The sequence below is a fragment of the Narcine bancroftii genome, chromosome 11 (assembly GCF_036971445.1).
Source record: "Narcine bancroftii isolate sNarBan1 chromosome 11, sNarBan1.hap1, whole genome shotgun sequence".
NCBI classification, from domain to species: Eukaryota; Metazoa; Chordata; class Chondrichthyes; order Torpediniformes; family Narcinidae; genus Narcine; species Narcine bancroftii.
In genome coordinates this window covers 104168473-104196149 of record NC_091479.1, presented here as the reverse complement: position 1 = coordinate 104196149, position 27677 = coordinate 104168473, and the positions used below count along the sequence as shown (strand labels likewise).

Below are 27677 nucleotides of genomic sequence, written 5' to 3'. Positions count from 1 at the left end.
CGGGGGGGTGTGAATGTGTGTATGTGGGTGAGTGTGGGGATGGGAATGTGTGTGGGGGTGGGAGTCTGTGTGGGGGTGTGAATGTGTGTATGTGGGGGAGTGTGGGGATGGGAGTGTGTGTGTGGGGATGGGAGTGTGTGTGTGGGATGGGAGTGTGTGTGTGGGGATGTGAGTGTGTGTGTGGGGATGGGTGTGTGTGTGTGGGGATGGGAGTGTGTATGGGGGAGTGTGGGGATGGGAGTGTGGGGATGGGAGTATGTGTGGGGGGAGTGTGGGGGTGGGAATGTGTGTGGGGGGCTGTGGGGGTGGGAGTGTCTTTGGGGGGTGCACTATGGTGCAGAGATACAGTGTTCCATCGGGTTGTACGTCCACAGTCAGATGACAATAAACTAGAACTTTCTACCCTTTTCATTTTTCCACTTAAGATGTTTATGGCTTAATTCAAGATTTAAGATTCCTTTATTGTCGTGCACTAATACACAAAATGTAATTATGCACAAAATTCATCAACTTTAGGCTGCCATAAAGTCACACAGAGGCCAAGAACAAGGCCCGAACAATAGAAAAAGAGAAGCATCAGAGACACCAAGTGTCCATGGATCCGCCTCCACCCTCCCGCAGTCTCTGCAGTGGCAAAGACTCCTGTCCATTCCAGTGGTGACCCCAAGCTTCTGGTTCCCAAGCCCAGATATGATCAGGAAACTGTCAGCGTCTGAGGTCTCTCAGGAACCTTGCTTGCCAACGGCATCCTCACCGAACCCAGTCCCAATACTTGGTTCTCACCAGTCAGTCTCCAGCAGCTGACAGTCTGGTGTGAGCCCTTCAGCCTCTGAGCCCTTCGCTGGTCCACTATCGTGGTCTCCGTGTGCTCTGCATTAATATCGACTTATCTAGCTTTTGTTAAAACTCTCCAACACCCCCCCACCTCACTTCTTCCCCCCCCCTCCCCAGTTCTGTCTCTCCTCTCCCTGTCTCCTTTCGCACAAACATGATAAATTCTCACCTCTTCCCTTATCCTATGAACCCCTTGTGTGGGTCTGGATTCCTCCCCCAGCCGCACCGTCTCTGTTCTGAGATTTCCTGCTTCTGGCTCATTCTGCTTATTCCTTGAGGAAGGGCTCGGCCCGAAATGTCGGCGATATATCTTTGTCTCCTTTAGATGCTGAAAGACCGGCTGAGTTCCTCCAGCATTTTGGTGTTTTTCTGTAGTCTTCTCAGAGAGGGGTTTTCCCCCTTCTGGTCCCTGCACTTGTCTGCTGATCCCCCGGAATGTGCATCCCTTGTGGACAATTGCTAAGCGTGAGTACAGCCATCTCAGGTGTGGTTTTCAGACGTTAAATAACTGTGTGCGTGCGTGCACATGTGCCTGTGTGTGTGGGCGTGTGCCTGCATGTGTGTTTGAGGTGTTCCACCATTCTGAAAGGTGCTTGGTGGGTGCTTATTTACAATTGCATCAACACTCCCAAGATTCATGATGTTAGCTTAGAAATATTTTAAAATAACTGGTAATGAGTAGACTCCATCGATTGTAATTGTAGTTGACATTTATTGTAAACAACAGAAGACGTCTGTTCAAGGTGAGGGGAGGAAAGTTTGGGGAGACGTCACAGGTAAGTTTTTTTTTACACAGAGTGGTGGGTGTTTGGGGTGCATTGCCTGGGTTGATGGTGGAGGCTGGTACAATAGAGACATTCACAAGACCATTAGGCACATGGTTGCAAGAAAATAGAGGGTTGTGGGTGTGAGGTGGGAAGGGTTAGATTGTTGTGGAGCAGGTTCACGTTGGTTAGCAGAACATCCTGTTCTGTGAGATCTGACAGAGTTAACAATAGACCAATGCTTGAAATCGGTTTGGGATGGTTTTGATTCCAGCTCCTGGATTGATTTGTTGTTGTAAGGTTGAAATAAGATGGTTCTGCTATTGATGCTGTCTCAGTCATCGATCATCCTTACAGATTGGGACACTATTGTGAACACACATGCACACGCAAGCACAAACACACATGAACACACACACACAGACATGAACACATAGGCACACTCGTGCAAACACAGGCACATGCATGAACCTATACATGCGCACACATGCACAGACATAAACACACACACATATAGACATAGACACACACATACGAACACTTCTATGTCTTATAGTCTTATATGAAAGTTCAGACGCTGGAATCTGGAGCAACCATCATCTGCTGGAGGAACTCATCAGGTCAAGCAGGCATCCGTAGGAGATGGAGAATGGTGGATGTTTTGGGGCCAGGACCCGTTCAAGGCACCATTGTTCACTCGATCTCTGGGGGTGGCCAGAGAGTGAATCCCACAAAATGTCCCCCCACCCACTCCGTCCGAGGGGAAAAATTCATTCAACAAAGTTTATCAAGAGCAGAGCAGAGGTTTTTCAGGTCCCCCCTGAGCTGGGCTAGTGCCTCCTTGATCTTGTGCGGCCTGTCAAGAATCTCCACACTGCAAGTCAGGGGGTCGTAGCGCAGGGAGAAAGGTTTCCCGATTTTGGAAGCATAATTCCTGGTGAAGAACAAAAGGGAAAATTCAATGTAACAGATTGAAACAAGGCCCTAAACCCAAATGGCAGCATTCGTCCTCATTGTACCAGCGCCAGCATCTCGGCCAGCTCTCGTGGAGGTGCATTGCTGAGTGCTGTAATAGTGTGTTGAGTTGATCACTAATTAAAACAGGGTTTGGAATGCAGTGCACGAAGAGGCAGGTCAGGTCACACAGCATCCACAGGAAGTAAAAGGCCATCAATGTTTCGGACCTGAGCCCTCCTTCAGGAGTGTGGAAAATCAGTCAGACATTTGAATGAAAAGGGGAAGGGGAGAGCACAGGTTAACAGTTAAATGGGTGGATATGGGGGGGAGGGTGAGAAATGATTGGGGGAGAGGATGGCTCTATGGTAGGAGAAGATAGACTGGGAGGAGAGCATTAATGGAAACTGGAGGTCAATGTTAATTGGTTCTGGTTGGAGATGGCCCAGACAGAACATATGGTGTTCTTTCTCCAATTTGTGAGTGGTGTTGATTTGTCAATGGACAAGGCCATGGATAGACACATCAGAGTGGGAACAGAGTTTGGAATTCAAATGGTTATCCACTGGAGGTCCAATGAGTTGGGTTAGGTTACTAGGCTAATTATTCCCAGAGTGGTTGCTGTTGACGGCTATGGAGGCCAGGTCATTGGGTTGATTTAAGACAAAGGTAGATAGATTCTTGATCAGGAATGAAATCAATAGACACGTTGATCAGCCCTGATCATATTGAAGGGTGGTGCAGGCTAGAAGGGCTAAATGCCCTTTTTCCTGTACCTATTTTCTGTGATCAGATTGGCGGTAAAGCATGGTTAATGTAGTGGTTAGTGGGATGCTATTACAGCATCAACAACCCAAGTTCGAATCCACTGCCGTCTGCAAGGAATTTGTACGTTCTCCCCTTGTCTGCAGGGGTTACAGGGTTGGTGGGTTAATTGGTCACATGGGTGTATTTGGGCTGTGCAGGCTCGAGACTGGAAGGGTCTGTTACCCTGCTGTATCTCTATGGTTAGCGCATCACTGTTACAGTGCCAGAAACCTGGGTTTGAATCTGCCACTGTCTGGGAGGAGTTTGCACGTTCTCCCCGTGAGCTTTCCCTAGGGGCTCCGGTTTCCTCCCACCCTTCAAAATGAACAGGGGTTGTAGGTTAATTTGAGTGTAATTAGGTGGCCAGAATCGGCTTCTACCATGTGTAAATAAAATTCACTGTTTGAGGTTTTGGGTTTGTGAACGGTTGGACAAGAACACAAGCCTTTTTATTCTATTTGCAGTGTGGAGTGAGGGTTGGGATCTTACCGGAGTTTGGATTTTGCATCTTCGAAACTCTCCGCCACAAAGTAGGTTGATTGGAAGGTCTGGTCCTGATAGATCTGGAGAGCAGTCAGCTCAGGGTTGAAGGCTTTGTATTGCGGCTCCCCTGATAACGCGTACTGTGCACGGTGAAACTGGCTGTTAGTTACGGCTCTCTCCGAGCTGCACTGAATGTTCATTACTCTGTCCGACAGCAGCAGGCTGGGCTTTATTCCCCCCCCCCCACTCCCTGTGTTGGGAAGGGAGAGGGATTGGCCCACTTAACACAGGAGACCCCATGCAATACAGGAGTGGCTGAGAACCAACATTACAGTTATGGTGGTATGTAATTGTAATTACACCACTAGGTCACCAGGGGTCACCCCGGGAACCTTGTCTCTAAAGCAGTCCAGAGCTACAGTCCAGCCTTCCAGGTTTGTCTTGCAGAGAGACAAGGCCTCTTAGTGTCCATATTAGTTTATTAAAGCGGTCTTATACTCGCACTGTTGGTCTGGTTATTGTCAGTCCAACAGTTCAGTGTGGACATCACTCACTCTGGTTCCCACTCCTGATCTTACGCAGGGACACTGGCCTCAGGAATCCGCCTGGTGGAGGGAACACCCCACTGTCAGGGACAGGAATGAGGAAGAACCCCACTGTCGGGGCTGTAGTGAGGGAGCTCCCCACTATCGCTGGCAGTGGTGAAGGAGTTATCTGGACGTTATTGCTCTGTGAACTTGCTGTGTGCTGAATGGTTGCTAACCTTGCAAACTAATTGTTCTAAAGACACTTAATTGCCTCCCCACAGCTCTTGGATGTCCCACTGCTGCACAATGGAAATGCAGGCAAACCTGTGACAATTCTTCATTACCCCGGTGGCACCTTCTCTGCACAGACAGGACAATGCTTCCTTACCTTTAGTTCCCCATATGAGGAGAGCAGTCCAGCCCCAAAGGCTTTCAGGGCTCCATTCTGCTTACAGAGGCCAAACTCAACGGTAAACCAGTAAAGCTGCAGAAACAATAATGGACCAGGTGAAAGTGCAGGAAGGTAACATTTCAGAAAGTTCGTGACCGATCTAATTCTTATTGGTCGTTATTAACTCTTTGGAGTGAAACATGAAAGTCTGGAGACACTGTAATTGTAGGGAAAAAAATGCAGAAATGCTGGATGGGTGGTCAGTGCAATGCTGTTACAGACCCACGCTGTCTGTAAGGAGTTTGTTCGTTCTCCCCGTGTCTGCGTGGGTTTTCCCCAGGGACTCCAGTTTCCTCCCACTGGAGTTGTAGATTAATTGGGTGGCACGGGCTCATGGGCCAGAAGGGCCTGTTACCGTGTTGTACGTCTAAATTTAAAATTAAAAATTAATAAATTTAATAGAACTCAGTGTTGTAGAAACTCAACTATTTTTACTCATTCCTTGAAGAAGGGCTCAGGCATGAAACGTCGGTGATACATCTTTACCACCTACAGATGCTGTGAGACCTGCTGAGTTCCATTATTAGTAATCCTTATTTACTCACTGTTGATAGTTTCTCAATGTCTTCATCAGATGCCCCAAGTGACGCAAGACCAAGTTCCTGCATAATAATTACAAAATTAAAAAGGGTGGCATGGTTAATGGGGCACTTTTATGGTGACAATGTCCCAGGTTCAAATCTGGCGGTGGCTGTAAGGAATTTGTACGTTCTCCCCAGGGACTCTGGTTTCCTCCCACCCTCCAAACCTGTGCAGGGTTTGTAGGTTAAATGGGTGTAATTGGGCAGCATGGGTTTCATGGGCTGGAATCGGCTTCAACCGTGTTAAAACATTTAAAAAATATTAGTTAAAAGAGGACCTAGGTGTCACTGAATGTCCAGCTGTTCAAGAACTGTCGAGCTGAGCTGAATCACTGATGGGCAGGGGGAGGTAAATCTGTGGAATTTGCTGTCAAAGGTGGTTATGGAGGCCAGGTTATTGTGTGTATTTAAGGCAGAGGTTGGTAGGTTCTTGATTAGCCAGAGCATCAAAGGTTATGGGGAGAAAGACGGGGAGTGGGGCTGAGTGGGGAAAATGGATCAGCTCATGATTAAATGGCGGGCAGACCTGATGGGTTGAATGGCCTAATTTTGATGTAGGACGGAGAGGGAAGAGGAGAATAACTGGCTATGTGGAGGGAGGGAGTAGGTGATTGGTGGATCCAGGTGAGGGGATGGGGTGATGAAGAGCAGAGGGACCTGGGGTCCAGGTTCTCTGTAAGTGGGATCACGGGTGAATAGGGCAGTGAATAAGGGACAGACCATGCTTGCTCTTGTAGATCAGGGTACAGAATAAGAGTTTGCCTATCACGTGGCAACTTTCTGGTTCGACTGTATTATGTGCAGTTCTGGCCATCACTCTGTGGAAGAATGTAGAGAATGGCTAGGAAATTCCCCGTGATTTTGACTTCAGTTCTGGTGGGAGATTGGACAGGCAGGGGTTATTTCTCCCAGAGAGATGGGGGCTGATGGAGGTACAGATGATAGATTGTGTCAATCGTCAAAACATTTTTCCCAAGGGGTTAATTTGGCTCATCTGTATAAACACTATAAAGGAGGGTAAGTTCTTTACACAGAGAGGTTGATGTATGGAAGACACTGCCACAGGATGTGGTGGAATCAGATGCAATTGCTGCATGTAAGAGGCATTCAGACAGCACCTTTGTGGGCAAAAGGGATTGGGCAAAGGGGTCAGCATGGGTGTGATGGATAGAAGGGCCAGATTCAGTGCTGTAAGGAAGACCTGCCATTTAGCTGGGCTTTGCTTGTTTAACAGTGCCAGTATAATGTTGGGCCATTGTGTCATTTTACACAGCAAGCCAGTATCCCAGGAGCAAAAGAGGCGGTACTGAAGTGTGATGTTTAACATACACATTCACATTCTTTCCTGTCCTGGTCCCGGCCTACCTGATGACCCTTTTTACACAGACACCCTGTGACTACCTCCACTGCCAGCTTAAAGACAGGACTACAATAATCACCCCCCATTCCATCTTCGTACCTTTTACACAGAAAACGTGGTGTAATAAAAGCACAATATTCCCATCTTGAAGTGGCTGTGTAAAAGGGCCTTATGATTCTAAATCTAAAGGGTACCCTTGTTTTATTGATCCAACTCTCACCATGCAAGTGGCACCATTAAAGGAACTTTGATTGTACGTTATATCTAAAAAGAACTTTAAGGGGAAAATAAAAATCCATGTGAGGCGGCAAGTTTTACCTGGGAGAACTGAGCAAACTCTTTATCTGTTAACATGGGGATGTGGCCCAGTAATTCATGGCAGCAATCTCTATAAAGAGAGAAAAGGCAGTATAAGCAATGATTGGTTTACTTTGTGTTTCGACAATCAGGACTAATCAGACTCTCCAGGTGACCACTGGTCACAGACTCCAACACTATTCCCACCACCCCACACTGCAAATCTCGAACGGTGACCCTTGTTGGCATTGCAGGGAACTGATTTGTACAATGTGCATAGATTGGAACTTGATTGTCAAGAAGAAGTCTGTTTGGCCCATCTATATGAACAGTATAAAGTAGTTCCACAGTTCATCACTTCAGCACTGAAATAGACACGCGCACTCACACAGACAGACACACGTGTAGACAGATAGAAACACACGCACACTCACACAGACAGACACACGTGTAGACAGATAGAAACACACGCACACTCACACAGACAGACACACGTGTAGACAGATAGAAACACACGCACACTCACACAGACAGACACACGTGTAGACAGATAGAAACACACGCACACTCACACAGACAGACACACGTGTAGACAGATAGAAACACACGCACACTCACACAGACAGACACACGTGTAGACAGATAGAAACACACGCACACTCACACAGACAGACACACGTGTAGACAGATAGAAACACGCACACTCACACAGACAGACACACGTGTAGACAGATAGAAACACATGCACACTCACACAGACAGACACACGTGTAGACAGATAGAAACACACGCACACTCACACAGACAGACACACGTGTAGACAGATAGAAACACGCACACTCACACAGACAGACACACGTGTAGACAGATAGAAACACGCACACTCACACAGACAGACACACGTGTAGACAGATAGAAACACGCACACTCACACAGACAGACACACGTGTAGACAGATAGAAACACACGCGCACTCACACAGACAGACACACGTGTAGACAGATAGAAACACGCACACTCACACAGACAGACACACGTGTAGACAGATAGAAACACGCACACTCACACAGACAGACACACGTGTAGACAGATAGAAACACGCACACTCACACAGACAGACACACGTGTAGACAGATAGAAACACACGCGCACTCACACAGACAGACACACGTGTAGACAGATAGAAACACACGCACACTCACACAGACAGACACACGTGTAGACAGATAGAAACACACGCGCACTCACACAGACAGACACACGTGTAGACAGATAGAAACACACGCACACTCACACAGACAGACACACGTGTAGACAGATAGAAACACACGCACACTCACACAGACAGACACACGTGTAGACAGATAGAAACACGCACACTCACACAGACAGACACACGTGTAGACAGATAGAAACACGCACACTCACACAGACAGACACACGTGTAGACAGATAGAAACACACGCACACTCACACAGACAGACACACGTGTAGACAGATAGAAACACGCACACTCACACAGACAGACACACGTGTAGACAGATAGAAACACGCACACTCACACAGACAGACACACGTGTAGACAGATAGAAACACGCACACTCACACAGACAGACACACGTGTAGACAGATAGAAACACACGCGCACTCACACAGACAGACACACGTGTAGACAGATAGAAACACGCACACTCACACAGACAGACACACGTGTAGACAGATAGAAACACGCACACTCACACAGACAGACACACGTGTAGACAGATAGAAACACGCACACTCACACAGACAGACACACGTGTAGACAGATAGAAACACACGCGCACTCACACAGACAGACACACGTGTAGACAGATAGAAACACACGCACACTCACACAGACAGACACACGTGTAGACAGATAGAAACACGCACACTCACACAGACAGACACACGTGTAGACAGATAGAAACATGCACACTCACACAGACAGACACACGTGTAGACAGATAGAAACACACGCACACTCACACAGACAGACACACGTGTAGACAGATAGAAACACGCACACTCACACAGACAGACACACGTGTAGACAGATAGAAACACACGCGCACTCACACAGACAGACACACGTGTAGACAGATAGAAACACACGCACACTCACACAGACAGACACACGTGTAGACAGATAGAAACACACGCACACTCACACAGACAGACACACGTGTAGACAGATAGAAACACGCGCACTCACACAGACAGACACACGTGTAGACAGATAGAAACACACGCACACTCACACAGACAGACACACGTGTAGACAGATAGAAACACGCACACTCACACAGACAGACACACGTGTAGACAGATAGAAACACGCACACTCACACAGACAGACACACGTGTAGACAGATAGAAACACGCACACTCACACAGACAGACACACGTGTAGACAGATAGAAACACACGCGCACTCACACAGACAGACACACGTGTAGACAGATAGAAACACGCACACTCACACAGACAGACACACGTGTAGACAGATAGAAACACGCACACTCACACAGACAGACACACGTGTAGACAGATAGAAACACGCACACTCACACAGACAGACACACGTGTAGACAGATAGAAACACACGCGCACTCACACAGACAGACACACGTGTAGACAGATAGAAACACACGCACACTCACACAGACAGACACACGTGTAGACAGATAGAAACACACGCGCACTCACACAGACAGACACACGTGTAGACAGATAGAAACACACGCACACTCACACAGACAGACACACGTGTAGACAGATAGAAACACACGCACACTCACACAGACAGACACACGTGTAGACAGATAGAAACACGCACACTCACACAGACAGACACACGTGTAGACAGATAGAAACACGCACACTCACACAGACAGACACACGTGTAGACAGATAGAAACACACGCACACTCACACAGACAGACACACGTGTAGACAGATAGAAACACGCACACTCACACAGACAGACACACGTGTAGACAGATAGAAACACGCACACTCACACAGACAGACACACGTGTAGACAGATAGAAACACGCACACTCACACAGACAGACACACGTGTAGACAGATAGAAACACGCACACTCACACAGACAGACACACGTGTAGACAGATAGAAACACACGCGCACTCACACAGACAGACACACGTGTAGACAGATAGAAACACGCACACTCACACAGACAGACACACGTGTAGACAGATAGAAACACACACACTCACACAGACAGACACACGTGTAGACAGATAGAAACACGCACACTCACACAGACAGACACACGTGTAGACAGATAGAAACACACGCGCACTCACACAGACAGACACACGTGTAGACAGATAGAAACACACGCACACTCACACAGACAGACACACGTGTAGACAGATAGAAACACACGCGCACTCACACAGACAGACACACGTGTAGACAGATAGAAACACACGCACACTCACACAGACAGACACACGTGTAGACAGATAGAAACACACGCACACTCACACAGACAGACACACGTGTAGACAGATAGAAACACGCACACTCACACAGACAGACACACGTGTAGACAGATAGAAACACGCACACTCACACAGACAGACACACGTGTAGACAGATAGAAACACACGCACACTCACACAGACAGACACACGTGTAGACAGATAGAAACACGCACACTCACACAGACAGACACACGTGTAGACAGATAGAAACACGCACACTCACACAGACAGACACACGTGTAGACAGATAGAAACACGCACACTCACACAGACAGACACACGTGTAGACAGATAGAAACACACGCGCACTCACACAGACAGACACACGTGTAGACAGATAGAAACACGCACACTCACACAGACAGACACACGTGTAGACAGATAGAAACACGCACACTCACACAGACAGACACACGTGTAGACAGATAGAAACACGCACACTCACACAGACAGACACACGTGTAGACAGATAGAAACACACGCGCACTCACACAGACAGACACACGTGTAGACAGATAGAAACACACGCACACTCACACAGACAGACACACGTGTAGACAGATAGAAACACGCACACTCACACAGACAGACACACGTGTAGACAGATAGAAACACGCACACTCACACAGACAGACACACGTGTAGACAGATAGAAACACACGCACACTCACACAGACAGACACACGTGTAGACAGATAGAAACACGCACACTCACACAGACAGACACACGTGTAGACAGATAGAAACACACGCGCACTCACACAGACAGACACACGTGTAGACAGATAGAAACACACGCACACTCACACAGACAGACACACGTGTAGACAGATAGAAACACGCACACTCACACAGACAGACACACGTGTAGACAGATAGAAACACGCACACTCACACAGACAGACACACGTGTAGACAGATAGAAACACACGCACACTCACACAGACAGACACACGTGTAGACAGATAGAAACACACGCACACTCACACAGATAGACACACGTGTAGACAGATAGAAACACACGCGCACTCACACAGACAGACACACGTGTAGACAGATAGAAACACACGCACACTCACACAGACAGACACACGTGTAGACAGATAGAAACACACGCACACTCACACAGACAGACACACGTGTAGACAGATAGAAACACACGCACACTCACACAGACAGACACACGTGTAGACAGATAGAAACACACGCGCACTCACACAGACAGACACACGTGTAGACAGATAGAAACACACGCACACTCACACAGACAGACACACGTGTAGACAGATAGAAACACACGCGCACTCACACAGACAGACACACGTGTAGACAGATAGAAACACACGCACACTCACACAGACAGACACACGTGTAGACAGATAGAAACACACGCGCACTCACACAGACAGACACACGTGTAGACAGATAGAAACACACGCACACTCACACAGACAGACACACGTGTAGACAGATAGAAACACACGCGCACTCACACAGACAGACACACGTGTAGACAGATAGAAACACACGCACACTCACACAGACAGACACACGTGTAGACAGATAGAAACACACGCACACTCACACAGACAGACACACGTGTAGACAGATAGAAACACACGCACACTCACACAGACAGACACACGTGTAGACAGATAGAAACACACGCACACTCACACAGACAGACACACGTGTAGACAGATAGAAACACACGCACACTCACACAGACAGACACACGTGTAGACAGATAGAAACACACGCACACTCACACAGACAGACACACGTGTAGACAGATAGAAACACACGCACACTCACACAGACACACTCGTGTAGACAGATAGAAACACACGCACACTCACACAGACAGACACACGTGTAGACAGATAGAAACACACGCACACTAACACAGACAGACACACGTGTAGACAGATAGAAACACATGCACACTCACAGACAGACACTCGTGTAGACAGATAGAAACACGCACACACACACAGACACACGTGTAGACAGATAGAAACACGCACACACACACAGAGACACACGTGTAGACAGATAGAAACACGCACACACACACAGACAGACAATACAAATCCTTACGGTTCAGGAGAGTGTGTTGGGGATGAAGGGTGTCGCGTATATTGAGTGCACTGAAAGACTCTGAATGCCAGGCTGGCTAGAAAATCTCTGGGTGACAGTAGACCACCGACTGGTCTCAGGCGGAAACCGGTCCTCTCTGGAAAATGCAAGAGCAGAGTAATTATAAATCAGGGTGATGGACAAATATCCCTGATTCTCAGTCCACGCAGACCTGAAAGCCCAGCGTCGCGTGACACCTGCCTTGCAGGAAGTCAGACACATCCTGGAGCTGAGGGATGCTGTCTGCTCGGTATCCACATTGCTTCTCGAGCATCCGGAAGCCATCCACAAACTGCTGACAGGCATGAGTAGGGTACAAAGAGGTCAACTTCGTGTAGACCTCCTTCCTAGAAGAGCAAGCACACATAACATCAGAGAGTTTACAATTCCTCCTCGGGATGTAGATTTGAAGCTGAATTTCTCCTTACCTACAAGGTCAGGAGGACCACTGAGGGAAGTGACATGATAAAGTCTAGTGGCAGGGAAAGGAAATCATAGAACAGTGACATTAACATCTTTCATTCATTGGGGCTTTATCTCCAACTTTTTCAGATAACAACTTTCAATTTCAAAATGTTTCAAAGCAAATTCAAGTTGTTTAACTGCCCTGGATTCCTGCCTCTGTAGCTCAATCATTACATCGCCCAATGCAAATTCTTTATCTAGCCGTTTGAAGCTCACTTGTCATTTTCATTGAATGGAGAAGTGGGGTAATGTTTCTAACATGAATGGTATCATCAAAAACCATCAAACTGTGATCATTTCAGGATCAAGCGGAAATATGGTCACATCTGGATTTTGAGGCAATGTGCCCAACCCAAGAGCAACACAAGAAAATTAAAAACAAGGTAATTTAAAAAAATTTAAATCTAGACGTGCAGTGCAGTAACAGGCCTTTTCGGCCCACAAGCCCATAACCACCCAATTACACCCAATTCACATACAACCCCCGTACATTTTTGGGAGGAAACCAGAGCCCCTGGAGAGAAACCCACACAGACACAGAGAGAACGTACAAACTCCTTACACAGAGCTCTTGATTGGAACCCAGATCACTGGCCCTGTAATAGTATTGCACTAACTTCTTCACTAACTGTGTCGCAAGTGTTGTGCTTATCTAATGGTCTACTTGACCCCAGGAGCAACTATAGTGGTCTACAGCTAATGATGATACCAGTTTGGCTGCAGCAAGTAAAAGTTCCAGTGCATATGTACATTGTACTTAAGTGTATGACAATACAGGCAGTCCCTGGATTAAGAATGTCTGATTTACGGACAACTCATACTTACGAACAAATTGTGCCCCCAATTCGCACATGTGCATGATGTTACCTCAAGAGTGCCCCTTCTGGTGTGTAAGTGATAACTTTTAATCATGATCTTTATTTATATCTAAACTGTTTTAAGAACTGTTTCTTTAATGATTTTTTTAATGGTACTAAGACAAACATTGACTAACGCTAAATAAGAAGCGTATGTACCTGTTCTGACTTGTCTTCAAATTCAATTTAAAGACAGACATAGGAACAGATCCTGTTCATAACCTGGGGACTCCCTGTAATTATCATCTAAAGAAGCCAGCATTTGTTAAATTGCAAATGATGCACTCACCAGATCATTATCTCATCTGCTGTATATTCCAACCTTGGGAATGGGTCCCCTCTATTGGAAAAAATACCAAGAACATTGTCTCTCAACTTTAAATTCATATTTTGAGACTTGATGTATTCCCCATGTTAATACATTGATAACAAAGGCTTAGTCCAAACTTTAATGCTTCATCGAATATCAAGATGCAACAGTGTCAGGAGGAGTCACGTGATGGAGTAGTGGCCGGTCAGGGAATTCCAGCCCTCTCCGGAGAAGTTGAAAAAAAATACACAAAACACAAAGGTACAAGAATAAAAATTAAAACAAAGTAAAAGTAAAGGTGAGAAGAAAATGGCAGCGAAGAGAGAAAAGTCGAAAGCAACGAGAAGAAGAGAAGATGAAAAAACGTCGGAAGAAGAAGGTGAAGGCCTTACCTGTCCGAGGAGGCCCGCCGCGGAGAGAGAAGCCCGCTCCCTAAGGTCGGTGGAAGTCCCAGGCTTGGGACGACAAAAATGGCTCGCAGAGCCGAGTAAAAGTGCGCGATGCGCATGAAAAAAACCACACTGACGGGAGGGGGGAACAGCTGCGGAGTCGATCTCCACAGCTGAGAGTGACAGCTGCAACACAGCAACAGGAAGAGAACACAGAAAATAACGAGAACAAGAAAGAAGAGAGTAAAAAGAAAACAAGGAAACAACAGATGGTCAACCCAGAGGAAGAAGAAGAAGAAGAACATAGAGAAATGGAAGAAGAAGGGAAAGGCAGGGCAATGGATATATTTTTTTAAAGAATATATGGAATCAGTGAAAGAATGGCAATTACAAGAATTTAATGAGATAAAAAGAAGAATTAAGAGTGCAGATGAAAAAATGAATAAAATAGAATTGGTCATATCAGAGATAGGAAAAAGAGTGGATAATGTGGAAGTACAAGAAATAATCGTAGAAATGGAAGTAGAGGACTTAAAAGAGAAATTAGAAGAATCTAATAAAAAAGTTAAAGAGACACAAGAGCTGTTAGCTCAGAAGATAGATAGAATGGAAAACTATAATAGAAGAAATAATATAAAGATAGTGGGCCTTAAGGAAGATGAAGAAGGCAAGAATATGAGAGAATTTATAAAAGATTGGATCCCCAGGGTCCTAGGAAGACCAGAATTACAGGAAGAAATGGAAATAGAGAGGGCACACAGAACATTAGCCTTTAAACCACAGCCACAACAAAAACCAAGATCCATTTTAGTAAAATTCCTAAGATATACAACAAGAGAAAATATATTGGAGAAAGCAATGAAGAAAATAAGAGAAGACAAAAAGCCACTGGAATACAAAGATCAAAAAATTTTTTTATATCCTGACATAAGTTTTGAACTCCTGAAGAAGAGGAAGGAGTTCAATACAGCAAAAATGATCCTATGGAAAAAAGGATATAAATTTATGTTAAGGTACCCAGCGGTACTTAAAATAGTTATTCCAGGGCAACAAAACAGACTATTCTTGGTTCCAGAGGAAGCACGAAAATTTGCAGAACAACTACAAAACAGGCAGAGAGATGAAGACATGTAATGAGAGTAAAAATGACCACGAACTATATGTGTGTGTGTATATGGGTATATATATATATATAGATGTGTATGTATATATGTGTATACATGAATGGATCCGTATTTAGAGGAAAATATATAGAGTATAGACAAGAATTAATAAGGGAATGAAAGGGAATAAAGGGAATAAAGAGGGAATTAAAAGAGTGACCTTTGTTATATATGAAAATTGAAATCTTTTCTGGGGGGGGGCTGGGTGGGGAGGAGTTACGGTCACTGCAAAATCAGCTGACGTTTGCGAGTGAATTCGCAAACCCAAATGGAGAGGGGAGATGTGGTTGTCCGACAAGGGATAAAGGACAACTCAGGAGGTGAAGGGGAGAATGGGGTTAAAGAAGTTTTAAATAGGAGAATAAGGATAATGTTTGATGTTTTAGAAATGTTGTCTTATAAAGTGTTCAAAACAAGATGCAACAGTGTCCACATTTTAATCAAGAATTCCTGTTCGAATCTGCCAGAACTAGAAGAACAGTTCATATCCACAGGTCAGGGCAAGGCCACCAGCCCCCATCTCGACAACATTTTACAGAAGTATTGCATCACTGTATGAGACAGTAGCTGCAATGCGTCGGGCTGGAAGTCATACCGAAGTTCATCAAAATAGCCGAGAAGATCACTGGGGTCTCCCTTTCCTCTATTGACAACATTCACTGGGAACGTTGCTTAAATAGGGCTCAAAGAATTATGGAGGATCCTTTCCAACCAACACACAGTATTTTTGACCCACTGCCATCAGGAAAGAGGTACAGGAGCATCAAAATCAGGTCTACCATGCTGGGAAATAGCTTCTTCCTGCAGGCGGTGAGATTAGTGAATGGTGTCCTGTAATCTTGGGTCTCTTGTAAATTAAATTGAGTAAATTATTCCAGCATATTTATTTTAGATTATATTTTTATGTATATATTTGATTGTGTGGTGTTTATTGAGTGTGTATGTGTTTCGTCTGGTTCTATATGTAGTCAGATAATAATAAATTTAAATGTAATTTTTTTTCATTTTAAATTTAAATATACAGTATGGTAACAGGCCCTTCAGCCCATTATGCCCAAATACCCCATTTAACTGACAACCCCCATATGTTTTGGAGGGTGGGAGGAAACCAGAGTGCGTGGAGGAAACCTACGCAGACATGGGGAGAATGTACAAACTTCTACAGACAGTGCGGGCTTCAAACCCTGGTCCCAAATGCTGGCACTGCAATAGCGTTGTGCTAACTGCTACACCAACCGTGACTCCTTGAACTTAATCAGCCCAGGGGCATGAATATTGATTTTTTTTCCCAACTCCCTACCTCCTGTCTTCCCTGCTCACTCCTGATTCACCTCTGAAAGGGGACCATTTGTTCCTTTCCCATCCTCCCCACCCCTCCACCATCACCCCACCCTCTTGGCTCCACCCACTGCAATGCCTCCCCGGTTTGGTTCCATCTGCCCGTCACCTCTTTCCCAAAGATTCCTGTTATCATCTTCCTTACATGCCGACTCCAACATGTGGCCTATCTCTTAACGCTCCTCCGTTACTCTTCTCTCCCCTTTGCTGGCTCCATCTTTCCACCATTCCTCACCCCTCCTCAGCCCTATCTCACCCTCCCCTTCTCCTCCATACCAGCTGCTTTCCCTCTCCACTTCCGGCCCTTATGCAGTCTCAACGCAAGCCGCTGAGAATTCCTTGCCTCCCCCACAGTTGCTGCTCGACCCACTGACTTCTTCCAGCAGTTTATTTTTGCTCAGCATGGTGGCCTTGCATTTCACCCTGACAACCGTTTTAAGGAGGTGAATAAATGGGGCAAGGATCACTTACTGTTTATAGCTCAGTGCCAGACTTGTGATCTGGGATCTGCGCTCCCTGTACTCCAGATCGTTGTGTCCCTTCATGGGAAAAAAGAATCCTTCATTAACCATTGACTTGACTTGTTATCACCTGATGCTACAGGTCTTGCATTTCGCAGACATTCAAGATCGAATCCAACTCACCGGATGGTCCTGGTCAAGGTTTGGCTCGAATTTGGTCATCAGTCGTTGACACCTGTCAAGATCTCGTATTCTTCTGGGAAACCACGGAACTGGAAGTAGGTTTCAGAATTTTTGTCATATTTTACCAAGTACAATGAGAAGGGTTCTTACACAGACAGTCTAACAGGTTAATGTTCATACAGTCGTATCAAATAAGAGAAGAAGAGCAAAAATGTATAGACTTTCAATGAAAAATAGACCAAATTGTACAAAACAAGGGCAGTATGAGAGCACTGTGATGGGGTTCATTCAGGAGCTGATGGCTGTGGGGAAGAAACTGTCTTTAAACCTGTTGATATGGCCTTTCATCATCCCCTTGAAGGTCTGCAGACGCTGTCATTGTCGTAAAAACACAGAAATGCCGGAAGAACTCCGTTGGTCTCACAGCGTCCAGAGGAGGCTGTTTACTTCCTACGGATGCTGCGAGACCTGCTGAGTTTCTCCAGCATTTCTGTGTTTTCCACACCCTTGAGCCTTCTCCCTGATGGGAAGAGGGGGAAGAGAATGTGCCTGGGGCGTGATGAGTTAGCTTATCTATATCTGGGACTGTCCGCCAAAGACCAGGGGGCCTAGAGGTCAGATCAATGGTTGATTCCATCTCTTAGACATTCAGGAGCCAGTTGGTTTGTGTTAAATGCCTGTTTCTTTACTGGAAAAACCCAAGCACAAGTAATAAGACCAGAACAGGGATTATTCTCTGGGAGTGGTGTTAACTAGCAGAGGGTGGGGAAGGGTTAATGTCAGCTGATCTATCCGGAGGGGGTGTAAATAGCAGGATAGAATGAAAGGATAGGAAAATTCAATATACTGGAAGTATAAAAAAACACCAGAAAATCTAAACTTTGCAGAGGGTAGAAATCTAAAATGAAACCAAGAAATTCTGGAAAGACTTGACAAGTCAGGCAGCATCTATGGAAGGAGAGAGAGAGAGAGAGAGAGAGAGAGAGAGAGAGAGAGAGAGTAAGTAACTGCTTCAAGCCGGTAACATTTCTTCAGAATGAACCAGATCTGGTGCAAGCTTTCTCTCAGACAGTTCTACAGTTCTGATATTTTCCCTCTGTCTGTCTCTCTCTCTCTATCCCTCTCTTTCTCTCACTCACACAATGCCAACACACACAGACACTGCACATGAACCCACCACAAATGGACACTCTGCGCGTGCGCACACACACATAAATGCGTGTGTACATCACAGACAGAATAGCTATGATTAACATGACTCCCTACTTTCTCTTAGCAAGCACCAGTATCTCCTGTAACATCTAGTCTCTGTTAGTCTCTTACCCAACCACAGATATGTCCTCCCCTGAAACTTAAAACAGGTCTAATTTTTACATTTCTTTCATTCTGAGAGTGTGGTTCTCAGGTTCCAGTGATGCGTTCCAGGGTTCCAATAAATCTCTGGCCAGGGGTTCTCTGACGAGAGAAAGATTGGTTATATAAGTTTATCTAGGCTCTATAAAGGGCACTGTTTGACCTGCTGAGTTTCTCCAGTATTGTGTTTTGACTACAATCACAGTGTCTGCAGACTTCCGTATTTTAACCTGACCAGGGACTCCTGATGAAGAGTCTTCAACCTGAAAGGTTAACCGTTTCTTTCTCCACAGGTACTGTCTGCCCTGCTGAGTATTTCCAACATTTTATGGATTTTTTTGGTCAGATTTCTAGAATCCAGAAAACATAAAATCTTGGAGCCACTTAGTTGGTCATGCTACATCTGAGGAGAGAGAAGGAAGGTCATCATCCTGCTTTTTGATCAGACTGAGCAAGCCTATTTGCTTGAGAACAGACTGGGTCCTGAGCTCAGTGCAAGCCAGGGAGTGCTCTGTCTAGTTTTGGCATGGTTTGGGTTGGGGTTTGACTCCAGATCTGGGGCTCACCACCGGATATTAGACTCTAGGGAAAATAAACCCACAAAATAAATTTACCCTCCCCACAAAAAATCTGCAACGGAGACCCTCACCTTTCTCCTCTCTGACAGCACGGACATCTTCGACCACTCTGCTCAGTGAGTTTATCAGAGGGCCAACCCCAGTACTGGGGAGTTCACACCTGAGGAAGAAGTCCAGGTTGTCACCATCAGCCTTGCTTGTCCTCGTTGCTCTACTTTCCAGGTAAGAGATCTGAGCTTCAAATCCCTGCAAACCAGTTGAAAGGTCCAACAGCATTTGGAACCATAGAACATTATAGCACACAAACAAGTTCTTTGTCCCTTCTTGTCCGAACTGATCCAATTTTCTGCCTAGTCCCACTGACCCCCACCCAGACCATAGCCATCCATACCCCTCATACCTATCTAAATTCTTCTTAAATGTTAAAATTGAGCCTGTATTCACCACTTCAGCTGAACCCCACCACTCTGAGGAAATTCCCCCTTATGTTCCCCTTAAACCTTTCCCCTTTCACCCTTAACCCATGTCCTCTAATTTGTATCTCATTTAATCTCAGTGGAAAAAAGTCGACTTGCATTTACTCTGTCCACCTGTATTCCCATCATTATTTTGTACTCCTCTATCAAATCTCCCCTCGTTCTTCTACGCTTCAGGGAATAAAGTCCTAACCTGTTTAACCTTTCCCTGTAACTCAGTTCCTGAAGTCCGGGCAACATCCTAGTAAACCTTCTCTACACTCTATCTTATTGGCATCTTTCCTGTAGTTAGGTGACTAAAACTGCATACAATACCCCAAATTTGGTCTCACCAATTTCTTGTACAACTTGACTATAACATCCCAACTCCTGTACTCAATACTTTGATTTATGAAGGTCAATATGCCCAAAGCCCTCTTTACAGCCCTGTCCACCTGTGATGCCATATCTCTCTCACCTCACCGAGGGTGATTTTACAATCAAATTCCAGCTGCTAGCTCTTGTCGGGAGTATTTCCAGAGGTTTCATTTTCTCCCTCCCTCCCCAACACGCCATTGAAATGATGCAAGCAACCTTCAACACCCATAATATTTTTGAAATTTGTCATTTTAAAGGTGTTCAGGTTAACAATGTTTTAGTTAATGTTTCTATCACTTCAGCCCTGGGTCAGTGACTGCAGTGCACAGTAACTCTGGGAGAGTGGTGCATTAGCTGGAGAAATTGCCTCATAGCACAGACCGGGGTTGGATCCTGACCTCAGATACTTTCTGTGCAGAGTTTGCATGTTTTCTGTGTGATTGTGAGGGACTGCTGCAGGTGCTCCAGTTCCCTCGTATGTCTCAAAGATAGGGAAGATTATTTGGCACCTTGTAAATTGCTGCTGGTTTGTTGGTGAAGGGTAGAATCTCAGGGGGACAGGGGTAAGTGGGTGGGAATCTGGGAAGAGTGAAAGTGGGTTTACGTAAGATTAATGTAAATGCATGGTGAGTGATTGCCATGGAGTCAGAATACTGAAGGTTCTGATATCATGAGTACATACCCACAATAGATTTGCATCATGACCAAAATTGAACTGAATGCCCATGAAAGGATGTATCTGTTAATCCTTTCCAAACTTCTGGTTGGCCAGTTCAGTCCCCTCTTCACCAGGCAGCTTCAGCTGAATGCAGACCAGTTCCCTCACCTATTGAAGAGGGTATGAGCCCATGCACTAATCCAGACTCATAATTATAAAGACTGGAATAGGCCCTTCACCCCATTTGTCTATACTCACTGTTGCCCATCTGATTTAGACCCATTTGGGCCCATATCACTCAAAACATTTCCACTCCATGTACCTGGCCAAATATCTTTTCCTAGAGGGATCTGGGCATATAGATGCATAATTCCCTGAAATTGCCATCACAGGTAGATCGAGTCTAAAGAGAGATTTTGGCTTTCGTACATCAAAGTACTGAATATAGGAGTTGGTATGTTATGGTCAAGTTGTATAAGACATCCGTGAGGCCAAACCTGGAGTATTGTGTGCCGTTTTGTTCATCGAACTACAGGAAAGATATCAACAAGATAGAAAGAGTGCAGAGAAGATTTGCTAGGATGTTGCTTGGGTCTTCAGGAGTTGAGTTATAGGGAAAGGTTAAACAGGTGAGCACTTTATTCCCTGGAGTGTAGAAAAACAAGGGGAAATTTGATGGAGGTATTTAAAATTATAAGGGGCACACAAGTAGAACGAGATTAAATGAGATGCAAATCAGAGGACACAGGTTAAGGGTGAAAGGGGAAAAGTTTAGGGTGAACATGAGAGGGAACTTCTTCCCACAGGGCATGGTGGGATTGTGGAACAAGCTGCCAGCTGAAGTGGTGAATGCGGGCTCAATTTTAATGTTTCAGAAAAATTTCGACAGATGAATGGATGGAGAGGTATGGAGGCATATGGACTGAGTGCAGGTCGTTGGGACAAGGCTGAAAAATAGTTCAGTACAGAACAGAAGGGTCAAAGGGTTGGTTTCTGTGCTGTAATGTTCCATGGTTCTTTTAAACATTATAATTGTCCCTGCCTCTGACAGCTGATTCTGCACTTTTCATCTGTGTGGAAAAGTTGATACTCACTTTAAACCCATGCTTCTAGTTTTAGGCTGTCCCACCCTGGGGAAATTGATTGTGACTCTTTCTCAACCCCTCAAAATGTTATAAAATGTCAGGTCTCCCACCACCAACCCTCCCCCCCCTCCCACAGCCTCCTTCACTCAATTCTAGTCTCTCCAGTCTCTCTCTGTGAGCAGAACCTTCACCACATGATAGAGAAGATAGAGGTGGGTAAGTTATTTCCATTGGTGGGGGAGATCAGAACTAGGGGACATAACCTCAAGATTCAGGGGAGGAGATGAGGAGGAACTGGTTTTCCCAGAGGGTGGCGAATCTATGGAATTCGCTGCCCATTGAAGCAGGGGAGGCGACAAGGTTGGATAGATTTTGACATGGTAGGGATATGGGGGAAAGGGAGGTTGGTGGAGATGAGCCGATCATCAGATCAGCCACGATTGAGTGGTGGAGCAGGTTTCACTCGAGAGCCAGGAGTGGCCATTCCAAATGTCCAGGGACCCGCCGGGCAGATTCCCGAATATTTCTGCATTTACGTACTAGTTTTTAAAAAAAAATATGGGTCTGCAATAAAACTGATGATCGCGGCTTCCAGAGAAGGAGGAACAGATTCTGTTCCTACTCAAAGAAAGATGACATTGATCAATTTGTCAGTGAACGAGTTCTCCTTATAAAAACACTTGAAGCCTCCAAGGATTGAACCTCACCTCCACCAGTTTGACGGCGCGGGAGAGTCCACGGGTCTTGGGGTTGCGGAGGGTGAAAACGAGGTTTAGGAAAACCGTCCCCGATTCCTGACCCATCTGGAAGGGAGTTGGGTGGTTGCCGTGTTCCACCGGCGAACTGGTGTTCGGAGCATCTTCGGCCAGCTTCTTCCTCCCCTCTGGGACACACGACGGGCCAACTTCGCTCTTCATTGGGAACGATGCGCACACGAGCTTGCTCCGGAGCCCTGGGCTCAGGCGGAATGAGGAGGGAATGGGAGTGTCCCTCTATTTATGGAGACGCCGAGTTATTTATAGAAATCCCCTCTTCTCCTTCGCTACGTGTGTGGGTAGATTCACCACCCCAAATGAAATGCGTCATGTTGAGTCTCATGAGGCGACGCTGTGGGCGGGTGGGTGGGTGGATGTGTTAGTGGGTGAGTGGGTGGGTGGGTGGATGGATGTGTTAGTGGGTGAGTGGGTGGGTGGGTGGATGTGTTAGTGGGTGAGTGGGTGGGTGGGTGGATGGATGTGTTAGTGGGTGAGTGGGTGGATGTGTTAGTGGGTGAGTGGGTGAGTGGGTGGGTGGGTGGGTGGATATGTTAGTGGGTGAGTGGGTGGGTGGGTGGATGTGTTAGTGGGTGAGTGGGTGGGTGGATGGGTGTGTTAGTGGGTGAGTGGGTGGGTGGGTTAGGGAGCGGGCGAGCAAACCATCGGATGAAAGGACAAGACGCAAATTGAGGGAAAAGAGAGACCCAAACTCGGAACACCCGGACATCTTCGTGTCCCCGAACAATAATATCAGCACGAAGTCAAATTATAGCCGAGGCGGTGAGGTGGTCAATGCGTTGATATCCCATTTATCAGATACTCTTTGGAGCTTCCTTTGCAAACCAATTGTGCATCTTTTACAACATTTACTTTCATTTGGTTAAAGAAAGATTTAAAAATGTACAGCAGATTGTTTGCCCCTTGGGATTTTTATTCGTTGTCGTTGATCGACAGAGCCCTTCGGGGCTTTCTCTCTCTCTTGGCGTGTGTGTGACCTTCTCACCCCCTTCCCACCCCACGACCATTGGAATCTCCTCTCGCGTTGAGGCGCTGTCCAGCGTCCTGAAACAAGGTGCTCCGAAGAGAGGAAAAACCCAAAGAACGCGGATGCTGGAGGAAGGGACTGGGCGGGGACAGGCAGCATCCATGGATAATCGTCAACTGACCATTTCCACCCTGTTGCTGCCCGACCCTGCTGATTTCTCCCAGCAACTCGTTGGTGATCCCTTCAACCCGAGGCTCACAAAAATACGAAAAACAAGACCGCCCAGATTTAAATCCTCGACCCATAGGAGGAACAGGACTCAAGAAGAGCAAACGCTCAGCACCGACCTTTAACGGCGAGTTGAGGATGATTTGTCCCCCTGTCAACCCCGCGGACACTTCAGCGTTGACGCATCTCTCTGTGCTTTACGTTTATCATTTGCTTTCGTTTCAACTGTTGAGGTGCCGATCAACACCTTGAATCAACCAACTCTCTCCGCGAATGACATCCGGCTACATTCTAGCATTTGATCCTCGGGCAGGTTTCGGAGAGAAAACGAGGGCTGGCTGGCGGAATTTTAAATCGACACCACGTATATTTCTAATGAAAGAGCAAGTGATCCGCTCAGTAAATCACAGTTGAACAAGGGATAGGGAACCTGGTTCCCCCACCAAATACCGCCCCGTTCTCAATGCTTCCCGTTGCGGGCTTTCATGTCTGCCTGTGGGTGCACCGCTCGTATCAGGATCAGAATTTATTAATATGAACAGGCGTCACGAAATTCGTTGTTTTGCGGCGGTTTCGGTCTGTATTTCGGGTGAAAACTACTGTAACATTTGCTGTTGCCCATGTGTGCGTTTCTGAATCTGCATGCTCGCATATAAAAAATAGTAGATGGTTTGAAGACAGCCTTGCCTATCCCTTTCAACTGATCGGATGGGGAAAAAGCTCGTGGTGAGGGAAATGGTTTCAGCTCAAATGGGTCATGGTTTTAGTCCGTCTAATTTTGCATTCGAAGTTATCTTGATGGAGAAACCTTGTATTAGCCATTCGTTAGAGTTACTTTCTCCCACCGTTTACAGGCACCTTAGTTGGAGGACAACGTTGGTTCAGACCTGAACCCGTGAGAGAAAAAGAAGCCGAAACCTTCCTCCGTGGAAAATCGACGGGAACCACCAACAGATATTTTATCCACCTTCGCCGGGTTCCTTATCCCCACAGAAAGCAGGGGTCCGTCCGTCTCATTCTGAGAAACAATTGCCCAAGCGATCTGAGGAAGAAATTCTCTTCCACTCCCGTTTTATCAACCGAAGGATTTTTTTCGAATGCTCTTTCCCTCTGAGTTCGTTTCCTTTTGCCACCTTCGTTTGATCAGTATGGTAAATAAATTAGATCAGGGTTTCAGTTTCAACGAAGGTTGATCTAAGACCTGAGTAAAAACCTCCCTGGAAAGGGCGAGTGAAATCAAGGATTTCATCGGCAAGACATCTTGGAATGCAAACAGTGTCTCCAAATTAATGTCACTAAAACGTGTCATATCCTCGTCCTCTGCGGATCTTTGCATTTAATACTAAAAAAGAGCTGCACGACAGAGAGCCAGAATTAGCCTGGATCCTTTCCCGATCTGCTGAACACTTCACTAATCATCTGCTTTTATTTTTTTAATAAGCCAGTGATTTTGCCTAATTAATCAACCCCCTAGAATCAATTTCATTGCATTTAGACACAATTTTGGTTAAGTTTAAATATCTAAGAAATATTTCTGTTGTCAAAGAGAAAATGAAGAATTTGAGATAAATTTTCCAAAATTTGGCTTTGCCAGAATTGAATATTTTTCTCACAGTGAGCAGTTTTATCAGAGAATTTTCACCAAATATCAACTGTGTAACGAAGTTTTCACAGCAGAATTTGTTCTGGCTTTGTTTTGCTGGAGAACATGCATTTAATTAGCTCCACTCCAGGTACTGCCCTTCACAGAGTTTATTTCCACACCAAAGAATACAGCTTGCTCAGAAAAAAATTCTGTTACAAAATAACTATTTTCATTGCACATGTAAAATGTTCTGCCATTAACATCAGCTGCTGGCCTCGAATATTGTTGGCGGACACCTGAAGGAAGATTAGTTTAACCTTCCAATCCAAACTAGTTTGGAAGGTGATATGAGAATGGAATCATAGACATTTAAATTGTGGTGGAGATATCAGTTGAAGGAGAACATGAAATATGGGAGGTGTTATACAATGTACTGGAGGTACTGAGCAGGTCCAGCACATGGGACAATCTGAGATCCCATCCATCGCAGGCACCCACTCGAGTCGCTGCCTCAATAAGGCAGCCAACATCATAAAGGTCCCCCATCACCCTGCTCACATTGGTTATTTTTGCTGCATGAAAGACATGATTTGACCTGCTGAGTTTCTCCAGCTTTGTGTTTTGACTGTATTTATTGTGTCTTTTAATTTAATCTTATAGTTTACATTGTAGTTGGAGCCTCTTTGGTGCAGCAAGCCAGAATTTTGGTGCCTATGTAGACTGTGTGCAAACTATTATTGAAGAAGGGCCCAGGCCTGAAACACTGTCTTTACCTCCTGTGGACAATACGGGACTGGCTGGCTTCCTCCAGCATTTCTGTGTTTTTATTCTTAGGAGAAAAAGAATTGTCAAGGTTTCGGGCCAGAACCTTTCATCTCTTCATTCTTTTTCTCCCACTGATGTTGCAGTGGCCACACACATTTCTTAAATCTCCACAAACTGCAACTTCAGTTAACATGCTTTGTGTTCTCTACGACAGAGGAGTCCCATTGGGAAACATCACTTGTCGAAATGCTTTTTTCCTTCTAGCACATGTACAAAAATTCCTTGTCTCATACCCAGCCCAGAGCATTGATGTACTTTCTCCATGCTGGACTTCAGTCATCCAAAAAGCTTCACCAGTAAGTTCTCGAGGGCTACAAAGCTGACCAATATTGTGTACTCAACCAGGACATGAAACAAGCCTAGCTCGTTATTCATTCTAGTTGCTGTTTGTGGGATCTTTGGTCATGGGCAGATAATACTGTTGCATTTTGCCCATGTAACATTGGGTTCCTGCAGCCTTTTTCCACTTGGAATGAAAAATCGGAGCACCATGTTATTAATTCAATAAAAGTTAGTATTCATAGAGCAATAATCCTAATGTTGGCAAGAAAACTGGCCAACTATTGAAATACTTTTACAGATTCCATGCGACTCACCTTTATTGATATAATGTCACCTATTAACTTAAAATTGAATTGGATTTTATCAGTCAGCAATGCTAGGGAACATCAGGGACAGATGTAGTGGTGTGAATGTTCTGATTAACATTGTCTCAATGTTAAGATTGCAAGACCATAAGATATGGTGCAGAGCCAGGCCATTCAGCCCATCAAGTCTGCCTTGCCATTTAATCATGAGCCATTTTCTCATTCAGCCCCATTACCCGGCCTTCTCCCCGTAACCTTTGATACTCTGGGACAGATTCAGGGGCTGAGAGTACTCTGTATGAT

General features: G+C 45.6%; 2 protein-coding genes across 9 annotated transcripts in view; one reads left to right on the top strand and one right to left on the bottom strand.

The window, feature by feature from the left end:
• The window catches only part of parpbp (PARP1 binding protein), a 139289-nt gene extending 111812 nt beyond the window's left edge, over nucleotides 1-27477 (top strand). For 7 of the 8 annotated variants that reach the window (XM_069904389.1, XM_069904393.1, XM_069904391.1 and 4 more), the window contains 4 exons: nucleotides 4651-4892; nucleotides 17878-17997; nucleotides 19923-20055; nucleotides 25232-27477. The gene's annotated coding sequence lies outside the window, so the exon portion shown is untranslated. The remainder of the gene's footprint in view (nucleotides 1-4650; nucleotides 4893-17877; nucleotides 17998-19922; nucleotides 20056-25231) is intronic. The other variant, XM_069904387.1, reaches the window with a different exon arrangement.
• Nucleotides 1527-23326, bottom strand: th2 (tyrosine hydroxylase 2). The gene is made up of 12 exons (XM_069902306.1): nucleotides 23117-23326; nucleotides 19905-20079; nucleotides 17903-17991; nucleotides 17730-17797; nucleotides 14348-14398; nucleotides 12938-13083; nucleotides 12698-12833; nucleotides 7080-7149; nucleotides 5366-5422; nucleotides 4758-4853; nucleotides 3849-3982; nucleotides 1527-2532 (listed from the first exon to the last, which is right to left on the bottom strand). The coding sequence occupies exons 1-12, from the start codon at nucleotides 23324-23326 to the stop codon at nucleotides 2373-2375; spliced, it is 1392 nt and encodes a 463-aa protein (XP_069758407.1). The 3' UTR covers nucleotides 1527-2372.
• Nucleotides 27478-27677: the final 200 nt, after the last annotated feature.